The 19,901-nt window shown below is 32.2% G+C and overlaps 1 protein-coding gene across 2 annotated transcripts in view; it reads right to left on the reverse strand.

Moving 5' to 3' along the window:
• Positions 1-10,864: 10,864 nt before the first annotated feature.
• Positions 10,865-19,901, reverse strand: part of LOC115879930 (heparan sulfate glucosamine 3-O-sulfotransferase 1) — a 195,704-nt gene continuing 186,667 nt past the window's right edge. For both annotated transcript variants that reach the window (XM_030896994.1, XM_030897003.1), the window contains 4 exons: positions 17,039-17,294; positions 15,103-15,318; positions 12,806-13,057; positions 10,865-11,891 (listed from right to left, as the gene is read on the reverse strand). In XM_030896994.1, the coding sequence (XP_030752854.1) occupies positions 11,577-11,891; positions 12,806-13,057; positions 15,103-15,318; positions 17,039-17,294 (1,039 nt within the window). In that variant the 3' untranslated portion in view covers positions 10,865-11,576. The remainder of the gene's footprint in view (positions 11,892-12,805; positions 13,058-15,102; positions 15,319-17,038; positions 17,295-19,901) is intronic.

Below are 19,901 nucleotides of genomic sequence, written 5' to 3' on the forward strand. Positions count from 1 at the left end.
AATTGAGCGAAAAACAGAAACGGTGTTCTCATGTAACTGGTTTCAGCTATTCGAGAAGGCTTCCAAATACTAAATAAATAAATATTTCTTAGAGTTAAACGAAAGTTGAGCCCCGCCGACCAAATCTGTCAACCTAACCGCTGGTGTATGGAGGGCTATTCTTAGCCAGATCCATTCTTAATATAAATAATTAAAAGTGGTATATAATTAAATTACCTACTAAATTTTACTTAACTTAAAAATGATGTAAATATAATATTGAAGTAACAATTAGATAGCTAGCAAAAAATAAGTTTATTTAACAATTACTTATTATTTTATTATCTAAGACATTCATTTTAACAAGTGATTTAATCTAGTAAATTTATGTTAAAGTAAGACATTTAATAGATTTAGAAGAAAAGTCATGTATTATATATAAATATATAGAATAGTCACGTATACTTACACATACACACACATAAAGTCAATACGAGAAAAATATATATTTTTATATATTAAGATTATGAAAGTTTTTTTTGTATATTTATAGGTCCATTAGGAGAAATTTGGATTAGGTTATATAGAGAAAGAACATGTTGCAAATAGAATCAATGATTTTAATATTAAAAATAGAAATGATCAATAAATACTGAATAGGTACTGATATGTTTAAAAGTATGTTAGTTGGTATTTAACCAACATATTTCATACAGAATTATTTCATAAAATATTTGTGTGTAAGTGATCATTTATTAAAACTGATACGGTATTAAACGTATATTTAACAAAATTAGGTTACATTATACAAAATTAACTATTAAGTTTATAAAATTTAATAAAGCTTTCCCAACGTAACAAATTATAAAAACTTACCGGCAAAAAAAACCGGCCACTACGAACTAGTCCCAATTTCAAAGTTGGATTTCTCGTGAACCACTCATTAGATTTTGATGATTTTTTTTAAATTGTAAATTAATTCCTTCTTAACGAATGCTACTTCGGAAATTTTTATTTCGAATTTATCTTGAGCATATACAGAACACAACAATAAAACGAAGTTTTTTGCCCGAACTTTGGAACACCCTGTAGGGTGCAGCAGCTGTAGTAGCTATTGCTAAATCAAATCACATTGTAGCCTCATCTTTTGTGAGCATTTTGCTTTTTTAATCACGACATTATCTCTGTTTGTATTGGAGATACGCTGTTTTAGAATGAACGTCTCGGAAAAATGTTTCGAAAGCAGAAAGTTTTATGTGTAAATAATCAAGGCGACATACGCGAAAAGGGATTTATGAGTATTTGCAATATGACAGCAACGGTTGTCAAATTAAAAAATGCCATTATCTGTGACGGATGTTGCTCGTATTAATTAAGGATGGCCAAAGTCTGGGTATACCTCGAACAATAGTCCAGGATGCCTGGAATCGGTATATAGAAACGGGAAATTTCACCAGGCGATTGAGTTCCGAAAAGGAAACGGAAGACAAATGCAATTGACGACCGCTTTATTGACCTGACTTCTTAACGAAATCGTAGAATTACAGCGTTTCAGAATCAACATCTGCTACAAGCCGTGCGTAGAACTCAAGTCAGTGAGAGAACAATCCGACGATGACAAGAAAACAGCTAGCAGAGAACACAGGAGCCAAACTATTTCCAAGACATTGTCGAGCACGTCTTCAGTTTGCGCGTTTACATGTGAATGGGATATTGAGCAATGCCCTAAAGTCATTTTCACGGAAGAATCGCGGTTTTGCCTGCGAAGCATTTTTCCGAGACGTTCGTTTTAAAGCAACGTATCTCCACTTACTTTACTTTTTCGTGTCCGGGACATTCTATATTTTCTCGGCCCAATATTGAACCACGTCCAATGCTTCGGGTTTGCTTTGCCATAAATCGTCGGAGTTACAATGTGCAGGACAATTAACGCACTTTAGAAGGTGTTCCAAATCTTGTATCATCCCACAGTCGCATTTGTCGTCATTTGGTTGCGCAAGGCCCGATCTGATCATATTGGTTTTTACCGAAGCAACTCCTGTTCTTATGCGGTTCGACATTCTCCAGGTTTTAAAGTTGAACGAGGCACGACTCGGCAGGCTTTCTGACAGACGATAGTTTGTGGGTGGTGCATCCAGCGGGCTGCTGAGAAATCGTCGTCTGTATTTTAGTCTTTTAGATTCTTGGTATTGCCCGAAAAGTGGATGACGATTGTCGAATGTTTTTTTAAACTTTTCGCTGAATTCATGTGCCTCTCTACGTGAGTTAGGACTGTGAAAACCTGCTGCTTGTACAGTTTATCCAGCGGAGTAGCCTTTATGCACCCTGTCACAAGTCTACAAGTTTCGTTGAGGCTTACATCGACCTTTTTGGCATGCGCCGATCTTGACCAGACAGGGCAGGCGTATTCGGCTGTGGAGAAACATAGCGCTTGTGCCGTCGTTCTTAGGACATCAGGTTTAGCGCCCCACTTACTGTGGGTTAGTTTTCTTAATATATTGTTCTTCGCAGCCACTTTTTGACGGTTTTTTTCGCACTGGTGTTTGTAGGTTAGAGATCTGTCGAGTGTGACTCCAAGGTACACAGGTTTATTTGTGTGTTCCAGGGTCTCTCCGTTCCAAGCGACCTTAAGTTTGCGGTTTGCTAGTCGTGTGTGAAGGTGGAATGCACAGACCTGTGTTTTGGAAGGATTTGGTTTTAAGGAGTTCAGCTCATAGTAGGCAGACATGGCGTTTAAAGCGCTCTCTAACCTTGCTTCAACCTCTTCAAGGTTCTTCCTTGAGCCGTAATGCCCAGGTCATCAGCGTATACAAAGTGTTTTGTGTCTTCCGGTGCTAGATATTAAACAAAATCGGAGCCAGCACGCTACCCTGGGCTAGGCCGTTTCTTTGGTATCTCCAGCGGCTTTTTTTTCCTTCAAGAGTGACATAGAATTGACGGTTTTGCTGGAGTGATTCTATTATCTTCATTAATTGGTAGTCTCCTGTTGTGTTATATACTTTTGACAGCATTTTGCGGCGGTTGACGGTGTCGTATGCAGCGGTTATGTCGACAAAGACCAGCCAGCAGCGTATCTCCAATAAAAAGAGAGATATTGTCGTGATTAAAAATACAAAATGCTCACAAAAAATGCGGCTACAATGTGATTTGGCTTAGCAATAGCTACTACAGCTACTGCACCCTACAGGGTGTTACAAAGTTCGAGTAAAAAAATCGTCTTATTGTTGTGCTCTGTATATATGTTCAAAATAAATTCGGAATAAAAATTTTTGAGTAGCATCCATTAAGAAGGAATTAATTTACAATTTAAAAAACAATCAAAATCTAATGAGTGGTTCGCGAGAAATCCAACTTTGAAATTGGGACTAGTTTTTAGTAGCCGTTTTTTTTACCGGTGAGTGTATAATATAATAACAACTATAACAAATTATTAAGTATTTCTCGAGGATATTTCTCTGCACGTACGACATTTCAAAAATGTCTTTGTGATGTTATTTGATATGATATGAATTTAGAAGAATCAGTGGTTTCTTAGAATTGTTTTGAAGTATGCTTTATGATTTTCATTGATCTATTTATCATTTATCTGTTTATATTATTAATTTGTGGATTTCTGAAGATTCTAATTGCAACAAGCAAATATAACAAAATTTTCCTATTAATTTTTTCTAGTAACGATTATAGATTATATGTCATATAGATTAAATCAATGTAAGGGTAAAATGTCAATATATTCTACGTACACATTCAAAAATCTAATATTTCTATAAATAATTGATATGGTAACACTATTTTCTTTTAATTATATATACAATATATTTTTACAAACTTACAATCACAATTTTGATATGTGTATTTTAGGTTTGATATGTTTCTTATAGTTGTGGACTCTTTCTTAAAAAATAAATTCGATAGAATAAACAAATATATTGCTTTCTTAAACACATTTTTTAACTATGTCCCTAACATTTTCTAAATACATTTATATGTAATTGAAATATCAAATAATATTTGAGTTATTTTCATAAACTTTTGTTTACCCTCTGTTAAACTTAACTAACTTAAACCTAAACTTCTACAATGGCATTTCATGATATGTTTGGGTTAACTCTAAAATCGATGTTTTGTATACATACTATTGCTTTACTTCTATTAGATTTATATTTTACGTTTAAACAGTTTGTATTAATTGTTAAGATTCAAATCAATCTTTAGTAAATACCACAAAATTATATATTATTATATTATCCATGCCTTGACACTACCCTGAATAATTATGTATATATAACTTTATACATAAGAATGACATTATAAAAGTTATCAAATTCGTGTAAAGTAGCTTATTTTGTTTTTAAATATTATCAAAGGCAAAAATACATAATTTGATATAAATGATACCAAGTATTTACTTCAGTTTCATTGCGAAAACTCCACCTAAATATCACATTTTTTTTTAATTTTTAACATTCACAGTTCGTTAAGATGAAGCAGTAGGTATAATAGAACCATTATTTTGTGGTTTATCAATTTATTCCTCTTGTTTTTATACTACTAGCAAACATATTTCTGTTTTCTTAAAAAAAATAATCTCACACAACTCACAACCCTTAAGAAAGATATACAAGCTTGGTTAAGGAATATCTCAACAGAAGTCTATTTATAAGTCTGTGATCAAATGAAACCGTAAATAATCAAACGGGTAGCTTACATTTTGTTTGAATATGTTGAATCCATATAAAAGGTGTGTAAATATTGGTTAGTTTAACTTTTTTTTATCATGTGTAAGCTGTTAAACATATTCTTGCTATATTGTAGTAGAATTGTCATTTTTTTAGATATTTTGTTAGGCAAGTTTTATTTTAAAAAACTTTCGCAGGCAAATTTTAAAACTATCATGACAGTTCACATGGTGATCACACAATACATATCAGTATGTACAGGGTGGGTCAAATTCGACGCTTTTAAATGGAAACACCCTTTTCTATAGGAGATAGACAAAAACTAATATCGGTGTCTGGAGCTCAATTTTTGTCAAAAACATGATGGTGAAAACCGCATATCGATATCTGTTATCGTTTCGGAGTTACGGGGTGTTTTTCAAAAATATGCATTTTTAACAAATCACTTTAACTTTTTTGCTATGGAAAATTTTGTATTTTTATGAAAACATTTCCAAAGCACCTTTTTACGTAGAATTTAATGGTTTAAGTATAATTTTTTTGAAATTAATAATTTAAAAATTATCGACAGAAAATTTGATTTTTTATATGGGACACCCTGTATATTTTTAATTTATTGAAAAAAATTTAAAATTAACTTTCCAAAAATATAACACACTTGATATTTTGCTCGATTCCTCTTCGAGATATAGAGTATATAAAAATTCGCCCGCTTTAAATAAGTAGGCTTTGAACGGCATCGGCTGTAATGCCAAAAAAATCTAGCTGTGAGCACCAATTAAAAAGAAAATAATATTTGCTATGAGAGATGCAGAATTTTATAACAATTTAAAATATATTTAACCAACATCAACACATTTAAACTATATCTAATAACAATAAAAATAAATAGCAAATCAAGACATGAGATTTTGCTACAGGTGTTCGACATATCGACCTTATATCTGTTATGGACAGACAGGGCAGTTTTGAACATTTCTCGCGGAATTCATTAACTCAGTGGGGGAAAAAAATACCCTTTCATAACTGCTAAGTATTTTAATTCTTCTAGATTATACGGAAGAATAAAGGAACCTTTATTCGCAAATATATCCATAGGATTAGATCCATGGGCTCTAAGTCAGGCGGCCTCGACGGCCAACGGCTGGGATCTTGGTTAGCTATCCAATTATTCTTGAAATTGGCTGCAAAAATTTGCTAATAACTTCAGCGTTCAGAGGCGGTGCGTCGTCTTGCTGGAAAAATATATTTTCGAGTTCCATTAAGGGCATATCATCAATAATGGGTCCAAAGCCTACTAATTAAAAGTGGCGAACTTTTAAAAATTCTGTATTTCGAAGGGGATTATAACAAAATATCAAGTGTGCTATATTTTTGGAAAGGCAATTTTAAATTCTCTTCGGTTAATTAAAAATATAGAGAGTGTCCCAAATAAAAAACCAATTTTTCTGTTGATAACTCTTAAATTATTAATGTTAAAAAAATTATACTTAAACCATTAAATTCTACGTAAAAAGGTGCTTTGGAAATGTTTTCTTAGAAATACAAAATTTTCCCTAACAAAAAAGTTAAGCGATTTGTTAAAAATGCACATTTTTGAAAAATACCCCGTAACTCCGAAACGGTAACAGATATTGATATGCGGTTTTCACCATCATATTTTTGATGAAAATTGAGCTCCAGACACCGATATTAGTTTTCGTCTATCATCTATAGAAAAGGGTGTTTCCATTTAAAAGCGTCGAATTTCTTGTATGACTTTATAGAAATATCCTATATATCCATATTTAATTGTTGCTATAGCAGTTATCAGCTTCACAATTAACAGTTATATATATTATATCAATGTATATAATATGTAAAAATGTTTAAGGTTTATTGTAGAATATATTTTTTAATACATTTGAATCCTTTCAATTAAAGAGAATTCATCTAAAGGTTAAAAATTGTATGTTATTCCTACAAACTGCTTCGACGTAAAATAGTTCTAATGCATGTCACATAATGCTATTATTGAAAGAAAACTTTAAAGCTGTCAATATTAATGTTACTGTTTCCTAATACACAGACTGTTACTTATGTGTGCTTGCCTGTATGACTTAATAAATTATTTCTTGTTTTATGATGGTTTGCAATTTTAAACAATTTTATTTATTATTGTAATATTTTTCTTTTCAGTAGAACATAATGTACCAAATTTTGTGAGTTAGTTTAAATCTACAATATATTTGAATATCTCTGTTATTACATATTTTATTAATCAAATTATCTATTGAGTTTATTAACATATTAACCATAGTACGTTATTGATAAACCATGCTTAAATAGATAAGATATACAGGGTCACTTTTATGTATGTAAACGGTCGATTATTAGGTAAAATATAGGAGGTACCGCAAAAAGTTAAATATTAAAGGTATAGAGTTTATAAATATCTATTAGCGGGTAATAAATTTAAGTATACAGGGTTGGTCATAAAGTCGTGGCACATCAACGTTTCATTTTTTTAAATGGATCCCTCTGTATATTATTGTATATTCCTTCAATTCTAAGCAAAAATCAAAATACACACAATGAACCTCAAAGCAACTGTTTCCGAGTTATTGACTTTTGAAAATATCACTTAAACAATTTGATTTAATTAATTTCGATATGTTCAGTTTCATTTAACGATGTCAATTTGCTGAAACTGTGATACTTAATAATATTTGACGCTAGTTCTCAAGTTCTCAAGCATTTATAGATGTATAAAATGAGAGTATATCAAGTCTCTGGAAATTAGAAAATGTTCGTTTAGCATTTCAATTCTTCAATTTATATATATTGTGTATTAAGATTAGTGTGTAAAATTGAAGAAAGAAATGAATAAATTGCAATAATATACAGGGGGTTTCATTTAAAAAAAAAGTTTGATGTGACACAAATTTATGACCGACCCTGTATACTTATATTTACTAGTAGCTAATCGGAATTTAAAAACCCATTACAACAGTATCACACTTTCGGCAGAACGGCATCATTAAATGAAACCAAACACATCGAAATTAATTAAATCGAATTGTTTAAGTGATATTTTCAAAAGTCAATAACTCGGAACGGGTTGCTTTGAACTATATTTCGATTTTTGCTTAGAATTGAAGGAAGAATTGAAATATGTAATAATATATAAGGGTTCTATTTTAAAAAATGAAACTTTGATGTGCCATGACTTTATGAATGACCCTGTATACTTAAAATTATTACTCACTAATAGATATTAAAAAATCCTATAACTTTTGTATTTAACTTTTTGGTTTGGTTTGATAAAAGCGACCCTATCCATAGCGATATTTATCTAAATAACAAGGTGAAGACTGTTCAGCCATAAAAATATAGTTTTAACAGTCCTGTGACCATTATAGATATCGACTTCTTGACCGTGTAGAATCACAGAACTAACACATTCATAATAAATGAAATTCTACAAGAAACAACAACCAAAAAATTCTCGAAATGTAGCTGTCAACTGTTATATGCTTGGATTTAAATATTTCACGTGTAATATCATTCCGCCATTCAACTTTAATTGTAAAGTTATCGACTAAACATCAATAGAATGAATTAATACTTCAAAATATCCAGAATGTCTGACGATTATTTGATATTTGTTTGAAAGGCCAATATCGACTCTGAAATTCAGCACAGGATTAGCAGCGCCTCAAGAGCATTCTGAAAATTAAAAGACAGGATTTTCTACAATCATGACTTGAGCACAAAAACGAAACTTGCAGTGTATCGAGCGATAATAATTCCCACCATGTTATATGGAAGCGAAACCTGGGTGCCGTACCGCCGACACATGAACGCATTAAACAAGTTGCAACAGAGACATCTCAGACAACTCTTAAGAATAAAATGGTTCTATCATGTCTCAAACGTATCGGTCCTTGAACAAGCTAACTGCGAGAGTATTGAAGTTATGATTACAAAGTCCCGCTTAAGATGGACTGGTCACGTATGCTGAATGCAAGAAAACTGCATACCAAAATCTCTGCTTTTTACGGTGAGCTTGTAGACGATAAGAGGGGGCCGAGTTGACAACTGAAAAGGTTCAAGGATAATTTCCACGAAAACTTAAAGGGTATTAACAAGCAGAATGAGTGGGAAGAGGCAGCTCACAATAGAACGGAATGGAGAAGAATTATAAAGTCAGTTAACAGCGACAACCAAAAAGTAAAGAGGCAACAAAGCAATGAGATTTTTGAATGTCTGGAGTGCGGTAGACAGATAGCATCACGTATCGGGCTTTTCAGTCACAGAAAAGCTCATAAAAGAAAACGCCTTGCATGACCATCTTCTGATGCGTGTCAAATACTCGTCAGCGAGTAATGGCGGTACGGTATGGTATTTGTTTGATCTAAAAATCTTATAATGCGGTTTATTGGATTTAAGATAAATTATGTAAAGACAGCTCTAAAGTTTTCCAACAGATAATTTTGATTTTGTATGTTTATTTGTACACACTCAACTAATTCTGAGTTCCAATGTGGATATTGGGTAACATCTAAATAAGGCACTGATCAATATGATCAAACTAAAAAACCTGGATCCACATAACAGCTTCTCACAATGATCCTTAATTATTAACATCTAAAATGAGGTATGTTGTATATGAATAATGTAAACATTTATGTTAACTAAACACTTTTTGTGATATGTTTCTTGTTTCATACGATATGTTTTTGACTTTACATTTTTAGCTCATTTTTATAATACCTACAAAAGCGATCATTTTTCCTCTACGATTGCAAACGTTTTAGAAATTCACAATGAATTATCTTTTGTGTCCCATGTAATAAATACCTAAATAATATTAAAAAAGCTTGTTGAATATCGCGATTCAAAAAGAGCATTTAGCAAAATTATTTTTAGACTAATTTTTGAGCAATGATTACTACCTAATAGTCGCCTTTGATGTTGTATAAATATATTACTTGTAATAATAAAAAAATTCTGAATTAGAGTATTTGCTTTTCCTCTTGTCCATGTGTATTAATATGGAAGAAATTAATATTTTCTAAGCTGAAAATAAATTGTAATTTTAATGACATTTCTTACAACCAGGGCCGAATTCTGTAACTTTTCTTTTAGACGCTCAGCGTATATGACGTTAATTTTCGCTTAGCGCGCACTTAACTACCGATTTGGGTATTCTCATCTGTCGCGCTTACCGTCTATACTGATTGCGCTAGCGATTAGAAAACGGCTACCTTAAAGCATTGTTTTGCTTGTCGAAGTGTCAGTAAAAATTGTAATTTTGTGCGTTTTCTTGCTCTTTAGTGAAAATCGACAACCAAAAAGTAAAGAAGCAACAAACCAATAATATTTTTGAATGTCCGGAGTGCGGTAGGCAGATAACATCACGTATCGGGCTTTTCAGTCACAGCTCATGAAAGAAAACGCCTTACGTGACCATCTTCTGATGCATGGCAAATACTCGTCAGCGAGTAATGGCAGTATGTATGTATGTAGTACAAAATCACTTCTTCTATAAATTTCTCAATAAATAATTAATAATTTACTACTTGGCAGCTATAAATATTGTTCAAAACATCGAAAATGCTGAGAAGTCTTCAACATTTCTAAGATGTCTTCAACATTTCCGTCGTATAATAAGAATAATGGCATATCCATAGAAAAATAAGTTGACATAACTCAACAATGGGTTATGAAATTTACGTAACATTGACTTTTTCATCGTTCATACATATTGAAACAAGTTTAGATTGGAAAGTGCCCATAAGGACAATGTAAATACTATTTGGCCATATTCTTGCAACGATCGCGACCCAAAGCTTTTGATAATTTCGGAGCGATTCAGATTTTTCCGGAATTATTTCGCCAAATATTATTTATTCAAATTTATTATTATTTTCTTTTAATTTTATAAATAAAATACAGCATACTTTTTTTTATATAAAGACATGTATGAAATATGAAATACCTATGAAACATTGGAAACCGACGTTATGCCATGATCCACGATGGTTTTTGCAGTTCACAGTACAGCTTTTTAAGTTCTTAATGCCACTTTTTCACAATTATCACGGGGTTGAGTAAATAAAATTTAAATTAAACTCACAACATAGCAATAATTACTTTGAAAACAGACGCTTTTTTTAAACACTTTTCGGAATTTTTTCCAATGAGAGTGGTTTAGATTTTGAAAGATTTTATAATTTTTGAAGATTCTAACTTTGACAAGAGATGTGGACAAGAGAAATTTATTTCTGTTTTTGTAATTTTTTGTAATTTCTGCTATAGCAATGCCAGATCGCGTACAACGGTCGAAACCCAAAACAATTTTGCGACCCAAAATTTTGACAGGCATTTCATCTAAATTCATTTCCTATTTCTTAAATTTATACCTTATCTATGTCATCGTTTTATCCACATTTGACTATTAGAAAAATTGTAATGCTGCCAATATGTGCTCAACGCGTATCCAGAAAACGATTCGCATGGCAACGAGAATAGCAAACCTGCTTGGCGTTCCGCTAATGGAATACTTTTCGCTTATCACTTTGAAAACGTAATGTTTTTATGTCGAAGATCCGGAATTCGGGTCCAGTAGGTACTGCAAGTAAGAAAAAAACGGCGGCTTCAAGTTGGCTTGGAAATGAAGATCGGTGACAATTACCAATATAACAGCCACCTAAATTTCCAAGCTAACATTGACGTCGCCTTTTGTTTTCGATCATTTAGTTAGTATGATACATTTAAGTTAAAACCATAACAAAATTTAAAAAAAAATGGATGATTCATCTGCCTTTCGAGTTTTTTGCAGAATTATCCATATTAATACATATGAGACAGAATTTCCACAGGATAGCAAAATAAAACTGCTAATCTGATTAAAACTAGGATATGATTTAAGTGTTAGTCTTCTGGCCAACCCATATCTTCACCTACCAAATCATAAAATTTTTGATTATGTTCGCCGAAGTACCTTCTCAACTTCGAGACTACGTGGGGATCAACTCTGGGATGTTTTCTGCCTTTAGTTTCTCTTAAACATCTGTCAGCTGTTTCATTCCTTAAGCAGTAGAAACCTTTGGTTTCGTTAAAATAAAAGTTATGGCTATCGATCTTCGGTTCCAGGCCGAGGAATTTCTCTATTCTCTTCAGTTGAGGGACCGGATCTTCGATAAGTTGATCACCATTGACGATGAGAAGTTGGTCTCTAGAAAAAACCTGAGAAAATAGCAAATTTAGTATGTTGAAGTTGATATAAACAAGATTTGAATTTGAATTATTTTTAACACAATCCTATTTTTAAATAAACTTTTTTATTACTGTTGTTTTAAAACACTTAAAACTTTATTACCTACTGTTGGAAATAACGAAACGATTGGTTTTTAGAATTAAGATTACTTGTCTTAAGTTTACAAATTATGAATGTAAGAATGCAATTAATTGTAAAAAAGTAGATTGGAACCTATAAGCTAAAACAGAAGTTTACACAAATTTGAAGTATTGAACTACTTGTGGGGGGGGGTGGTGTTATGGTTTACTTAATAACGACTAACTACAAGTTTACTTAATAACGACTAGTTATACGGGAGTGAGTCTTAAATAAGTGCGAATATTTTAGGGCTGGTATATTTCGATCCCAGAAACACGATTGAAATTTTTGTTACGCAAAAACAATGTTTGTAAATTAGTAATTTTTTGAAAAAATGTTTGGAAATATTCTTAGTTAAAAACATAATTTCTTGATAATATGGCAACATAGGTAGTAGGTTAAATTTACAAGAAAGAACATCCTGAAAAAAATCATGATTCTCAAAATTTTAGCAAAAAAAATTCTTTTTGGAAATTTTCAAAGTGAAATAACTCAGTTATTTTGGATTTATTTTAAAAACGGCAAAGAGAAAATATGTTTCTTTTATCGAGATTGGAGGATCTCGATAAAAGAAACGTATTTTTATAACTATAATATTTGCACTTATTTAAAACTCATCCTGTATATAATCGAAACATAGTGTAAAAGTTCAGCATTAAATGCAATAACAATTCAAACAGATTGAGTATTACATATGTCCATAGTGTTCAAAAAATATTTTAAATACACCTTTACTTAGATATAGATATTATTAATTGCTTACCTCTAACCATCTGTGCAGATAATGGTGGTAGACAGATATAGCAAGAGGCCGATAAGCCTCATTGACGGAGCCGTTTTGGTGCATGACTAGCTGTTCGAAACTTTTGGGTGCGGGGGTGGGGAACGTAGCCGGCGAAGCTGTGGCCGCATTGGCTCTTAGCTGAGTGTAGTCCGATATTGCCCTGGTGACTGGTTCACGAACTATAAGCAGAAGCTTCACACTCGCGTTCATTGCTCTTATTCTTTCGGGGACCTAAAATTATGTAATAACGATTTAAATTAGTAATTTATTTACATTCGTAGGCTTATTTTCATAGTGTTTTGAACCTATGAACCCAACCTTCTCAGTGACCTTTTACTTCTTAATATTTGTCTTCAAAATAATGCTTGACAGTTTAAAAGGTACATTTTTTTAAAATGAGAAAAAATTATTTCATAGATACAAAAATACTTTTTCCAGAGGTACGTCTATATAACAAGTTTCGTCATATATCTGCGTGATACAAGAATATGAAAACAAGTATATGAAAAATGTCTATATCTATGTGGCAGTTTCATCTCCCCAAAAAAATCCCATATGTATTTTTCGCCACTGCAAGAAAATCTACAAAATAATATAGTTATTTTATGTAAACACTTCAACGTTAATCCCAAACGGAAACTACTTGTCGGAAGTTAGGTTTAAAGATATACAAATTTGCCTAATTTGGTTTTTGTAGACGTATCTGTTTTAAAAAACTAAAGTGTTCTCAAATAGTTGAATTTAAATATTTTAAATAGTTTTTTTCTTTATTCTTTGTATTTTTTTGCTTCCGACGACGGAAAGAGATAAACGTTCCGAAACGTTAAGCATTTTTTTGTTCGTTAGGCAAATTTGTATATCTTTAAACCTAACTTCTGACAAGTAGTTTTCGTTTGGGATTAACGCCAGATGTGTTTACATAAAATAACTATTTTATTTTGTAGATTTTCTAGCAGTGGCGAAAAACCCATATAAGATTTTTTTGGAGAGAAGAATATATTATATGGAAGTAATATTCAATACATATCAAGATCTTTAAATACGGGCAATCTTACTCTTTAGTTCTGTTAATGAAAAATCATGTGATATTTAGAAATAGAAAGTATATATTATTCAATGTTTAATATAAAAAATGCACCAATAATAGTGGATAATCTTACGCTTGAGTACACCCAACTTTTTACGGTTGTATAAGCGCGGGTATATAAGCAGGCTCCGATTGTCTGTATTTATTTTAACTTATACAATGTCAAGTTTAGACTTGATATCGGTCAATGATTGTAGAGTGTATAGAAGGAAGGAAGTTAATCACCGCGACTTAATAGATAAATTGTGTCTCCTATTTCTTGAGTTATAACTCATTATACAGACTCAGGGCTATGTGAAAAGCATAACTCATTATACAGACTCAGGGCTATGTGAAAAGCCTGTATCTGAGACGGTTTTACAGACGTTAGTTCTCCATCTCCAATATCTGTCACAGTTTATGGCAGGAAAGATTGTCGCCTCTAGTAGGAGGAATTTATTTTGTTTGCATAATGCTCAGTGATACATTTGACCCAAACGTTGTGTAATTTAAAATAAATAAAGACAATGAAATTCCAAAATTATTTTAGTATCATGTTACAAAGATATTATCTATGTGTGTTTTATCACTTCAAAATTATAACGGTTCTAAGAGTCTATTACGCTGTACTGTTCGGGTCGCTCTCAGGAGTCGGGTAAAGCGGGTGTGAGGCCGAAGGAAATATATATTATATTTCAAAAATCTGCCTAAAGCTTAGCCCAATCCTGTCGTGTTAAGCCACGCCCAAAATTCGAAACATACGTGCTTTGATTAAGGCTTGATTAAGGTTAGCAGAGCTTTAGCATTTGCCATAAAATAGCGAGCAATTTGTTACAAAACCATATAAATTATATATCACTGTAATCAAAAAACTTCAATCTATTTCTCCGTATTGTAACGGAATTTTAATTTATGTCTATATTTTCGAGAAAATTTAGTCCAAACATAAGGAATATTTTGTTGATGTTTGTCCATCAAAATCTTAAAAATAAAGAAGTTGTCTAAAAATGTGCTACAATACGGATATAGTATAATCCTTTATCTTTAATTTTCTTCTTCGTCGTAAAAATACCTAGCCAGTTTTACATAAAACGTTAAATGCCGAACGCTTATTTTGCTACTTTTTCGGACTAGTGAAATGGACTCTTTATATATTGAATATACACGTATTATAAGCATATTATCTATGTGTGTTTTTTATTTCCTTTACCTCTGGAGTGACGAAATAACTGGGACTCTTCTCGATCGTAATTTGTCCGTAATGCGAATGCGGCATTTGCGTCCTGTACCACTCGAGTCCCTTGTTATAATTCTCGTCCCTGTCGAAAAAGTGCACTTCGCCGGCCGCCTTCTGCACCATCGGATGGAGGTAGAGCATTTCGAGTAATGCGCGAGTGCCGCATTTTCGAACGCCCATTATTATAGCCTGAAAACGGAAATTTATATATACGACCCGTTTTGTTTCCTGTACATCTTCATTCACATCGATCGTTAAACTTTACACAAATATGGTTTCTATTTGCATTTTATAGTTACGTGGAATATGTTATCTTTTATTTTATTTTTAATGGTAAAAGTTTTACATACTCAAATGTAAACTATAATATTTTATTAATGTAGATTTAGTGCAATGTGGCTCCTTAAAAAATAAAATTACCAAAATAATGTTACTATAGTAGAATGTATAACAGAGAGTCAACAATAATTGTATAAAATATAATTACATTTTGATTTGTTTGAGGATAATATTAGTTCAATAGCTTTAATTACAGACTAGAATGGTCTGTAATAATAGAAAATAATCTTTTAGGATGCTAGTTATTATTACAATTTATTAATTAAGTATTACAAATCCTTAATTGATTAAATTTTAATCTTAAATTATTTGTATCTCAAGAAACTAATAAAACAATAAAATGTTAATCGTGTCCTAATCAATTATAACAAAATAAGCAACATTATTAGACGTTCGAGGTTTTTTCGTAAAAAAAATATTTGAATTTTCTTAAATTTTAAGATAAAAAACATAATATCTTCACAATATAGCAACATAGGTAGGGAAAATACAATAGTTCTCAAAATTTAACCAAAAAAATATTTATCTCAAATTTTCAAAGTAAAATAACTCGGTTATTACGGAGTTATTTGAAAAACGGTAAAGAGAAAATATGTTTTTTATCGAGATCTACCAGCCCTAAAATATTTGAACTTATTATTATACCTATATCACCCCCTGTATGTAATGAAAAATATAATGAATTAAAAATGATAACTAAAACTAACAGTAATACTATTTTTAAATAGGCAATACACTAATCAGTTAAATTCATCAAATATTTCTCTTTCTTAAACTGGTGAACGGGACCTACAGTTTATCGCCGAATCCGAACGGCACTATTTGGGAGGCTGTACAAGGCAAATATACTCAAGCTGGTTTGAGATGGCGACTCGCTGGTTGCTCTATTTTAGATCATTAGATATTTTTATTTTAAATAAATAAAGCGAGCGTACTCGCTGAGGTTCGAACTCAGTACCTCTCGCACAGCAGGCGACACGCTTCCGCTACGGCCGGCCATTATCAAATATAAAAAAACAATATAATTTAATAATAATATTAATTGTTTGATATTAATCATATATTCAGTGTTTTGTATGTTTGGGAAAAGATCTCTAATTACCTTTAAAATACAACCTATAAAAAATCTATATATTTATAATTATCCCTTATTACTTCAAGTTTCTGCTATTACTATTTTTATTCTCCCAGACTAATAGGTTTATCTAGTAATAAAACTTTCTTTACCTTCAAACTAAAACAAAACTTTAAGTGCGGCGTCTAAAGTCTAAAAATCCACAATAAGAAGCTTTGTAATAATAGAGACTAATTGCCTCTTTAACAAAATGTAAGACGATTAAATGAAAGGTAGTTAAAATAAAATACGAAAAGAAATTCAAATATTTAATATTACTTATACCGGGTGTGTCTCAAACGTGGTTCACCCCTAAAACTTTCTTATTTCTGATGTCTCCTAATATTATATAGGTATTTCATGAAATATCTAGGTAAAGAATATAAAAATGCATGTAAAAAATAATTTACTTAGGAACTATAAAGCTGATGTATACTATCTAAACAACAAACTTACTTGTGGTAGCCGCCTAACTGCAGTTGGGTAAAGCTTTCTGGATAGGAGAAATAAAGGTGGTCGACTGTTTTCTATATGATTGGATTTTTGCAAAGTGCTAAGAGCGCTGTCGTAAATAAGATGAAACGTGAGGAACAGAGACAGAAGCATTACGGTAAGTATTGCTAGGGCCATTTTGGGCCTGGAAACGCCGACTACCAGGATGCAGTCCGATGGGTCCCCTTCTACCGTACGAATTGCCGCCCTTGGCAGCCATCTGTAAAATATAGGTAATATAATACTAATACAACTCTCAAAAAATATTATTTATAAATACGTAGGTCAATGCATCAGAGACGGATCAAAAATTTGTTTTGAAAGTCTTTCAATTTTTTCAAGTTTGCAACAAATTGGAATGTTTTATATACCAAAGGCCTTTTTAATTATTTGCTAAATAACAATAAACATATTCTTATTTACAGTGTGAGTCTTAAATAAGTGCAAATATTTTCAGGGCTCGTAGATCTCGATAAAATAAACGTATTTTCTCTTTGGTTCCTCTTAGATGATATTCTAAGGAGAACAATTTCCAGGAATCATCGTGGAATATGGTGGACTCCCTTTAGCATATTAGAAGATCTCAGTTATGAAGATGACATCTGTCACCTTTCTCATGGTCCCGCGGATATGGCATCAAAACTACTTGACTTGGCAAAGGAAGCTCGAATTGCAGGTCTTAAGATCAATATTAAAAAAACTAAATCGATAAAAGCTTGTACCAACAACGTCGCTCCCTTTATCATTGGAACAACACCTATAGAGGAGGTAAATAATTTTACCTGCTTAGGCAGTATAATCTCAACCAACGAACGGAGGCACAGAGCAAGATATCATAAATAAAATAAACAAGGCCAGAATACCGGAATTTGGAATGCTCAACAATATTTGGAGATCTAGGCAGTACTCTCAACTTACTAAGCTTAGGATTTTTAATTCGAATGTAAAGTCAGTATTGCTGTATGGTGCAGAGAACTGGAAAATTACATCGCCATTAATTAACAAGCTCCAAGCTTTTTATAAACCGTTGTATACGAAAATTTGTGGGAGTATTCTGGCCAAATACTATCAGAAACGAGGATTTGTGGAGCTTGACCAACCAGAGGCAGGTGTATAACGAGACCAAACTTAGGAAATGGAGGTGGATTGGTCACACTTTAAGGCGAATCGGCAACAACATCGCTGGCAGAGCTATTGAGTGGAATCCACAAGGCAGTAGAGGAACCGGTCGTCCAAGACGCACATGGCAAAGGACAATTAAAAAGGAGCTCAAAGCAATAAACCGATCATGGCGAGATGTTAAATCAATTGCCAACAACCGAACCCGCTGGAGAGCGTTTATTGAAGCCCTATGTAGGAGTTAGCTCCGTCAAGCTCCAAGTAGGAGTAAAGACAACCGAATTTTCTCTTTACTGTTTTTCTTATAAGTCCAAAATAACCGAGATATTCAAGTTTGAAATTAAAAGAAAATTGATTTATTTTTAAAAAATGTTGAGTCATCGGACTTTTTCTGTATTTGCATATCTTTTAACGCCGTAACCTTGGTAATATCAGAGATTAAGAAACTTTACCGTGGAGGCAAGTTTGCGGTGAACACACACTTCTAAAATGTTATCTAAAATATACTGGTAACAACGATTTTACATATCTTTTTAGCAAAAAAAAAAACAAACCATAAACATGTTTCTGGGGTCGAAATGTACCATCACTAAAAAGATTTGCACTTATTTAATAACCACTTATTCGACGACTCACTTATTAAGAGGCACTTATTCTTTAAGTGGCTATTACTTTCAAATATTGGTATAATTTTTTTTCTAATAGAACTAGAAATTACTTAAAAAATATTTTATTGTCCAGATTCCAACATAGAGAACTTCTAACCCAGCAAAAATTTTAATTAACTCAACAATTTAATACTTTTCAACTTCTTGTAATTTAACTATCTACTACTTGTATGATTTTGTACTTTTAAAAACTACAGGCTCGCCATTAGAGATGGGTACGTACGGATAGATATAAATCCACGGACTTCTGTCCGGTGCCGGTACTGATGGATACAGATCCTGCTTAATATCGACCTATCCGCGAAACTATATTGCTCACAGCCAACCGGTCACGTCGTCGACAGATAACGAAAACATAACGATGCAGCGAAATAAATTAGTATTGGAGAGTATTGGAATAAAGAGGGAATTGTAACTGCTGAGTTGTATTTACTGTTTTAAGTTTACTTTCGCGGAATCGTAACCGTATTCAAAATTATTTTATATTATTTGAAATTTGTGTTATGTAGTGTTGTTACTTTATTGGGAAATTCAGGAAGTTATAGAATATGTTATGATTGTAGAGGGTTCGTCAAAAAAATCAGCAAACAAAGTTCAAATAAATAGTTTTAGTTTTTTTCTAAAAAATGCAATTTTATTTCTTAAAAATATTATCTGTTAAATGCAGATCATTTTGCTTCTAGCATGAAGCAAAACTTTAAGCGGCAGTCTGGACTATCTTTTATTGTATAGTATGCAAAGTTCGTAAAGTTCGTAATGCTGTCCCCCATAGTCATAAATTTGAACCTTAGTGTACCTCTACTAAATTAATAGAACAGCTAATATCAGATGATAAGGATTTCGCAAAACACAAACATCAGATTTTCCTAACGGTCTACACAGCTTTTGAACGAGGATTGCTTCATGCAAAACAAAATTTAGATAAATTAAAATGAAAGGTTAGTATGATATAGATCCGGCAGAACTGAAACTTGGATGTAGGTCCATGAAGCTTTATGTAACTTTGGATTCGAATTTTTTAAAATACCGGACCTACCCAT

This window comes from Sitophilus oryzae, unplaced genomic scaffold (assembly GCF_002938485.1).
Source record: "Sitophilus oryzae breed Bouriz unplaced genomic scaffold, Soryzae_2.0 scaffold_1067_pilon_pilon, whole genome shotgun sequence".
Taxonomy (NCBI): domain Eukaryota; kingdom Metazoa; phylum Arthropoda; class Insecta; order Coleoptera; family Curculionidae; genus Sitophilus; species Sitophilus oryzae.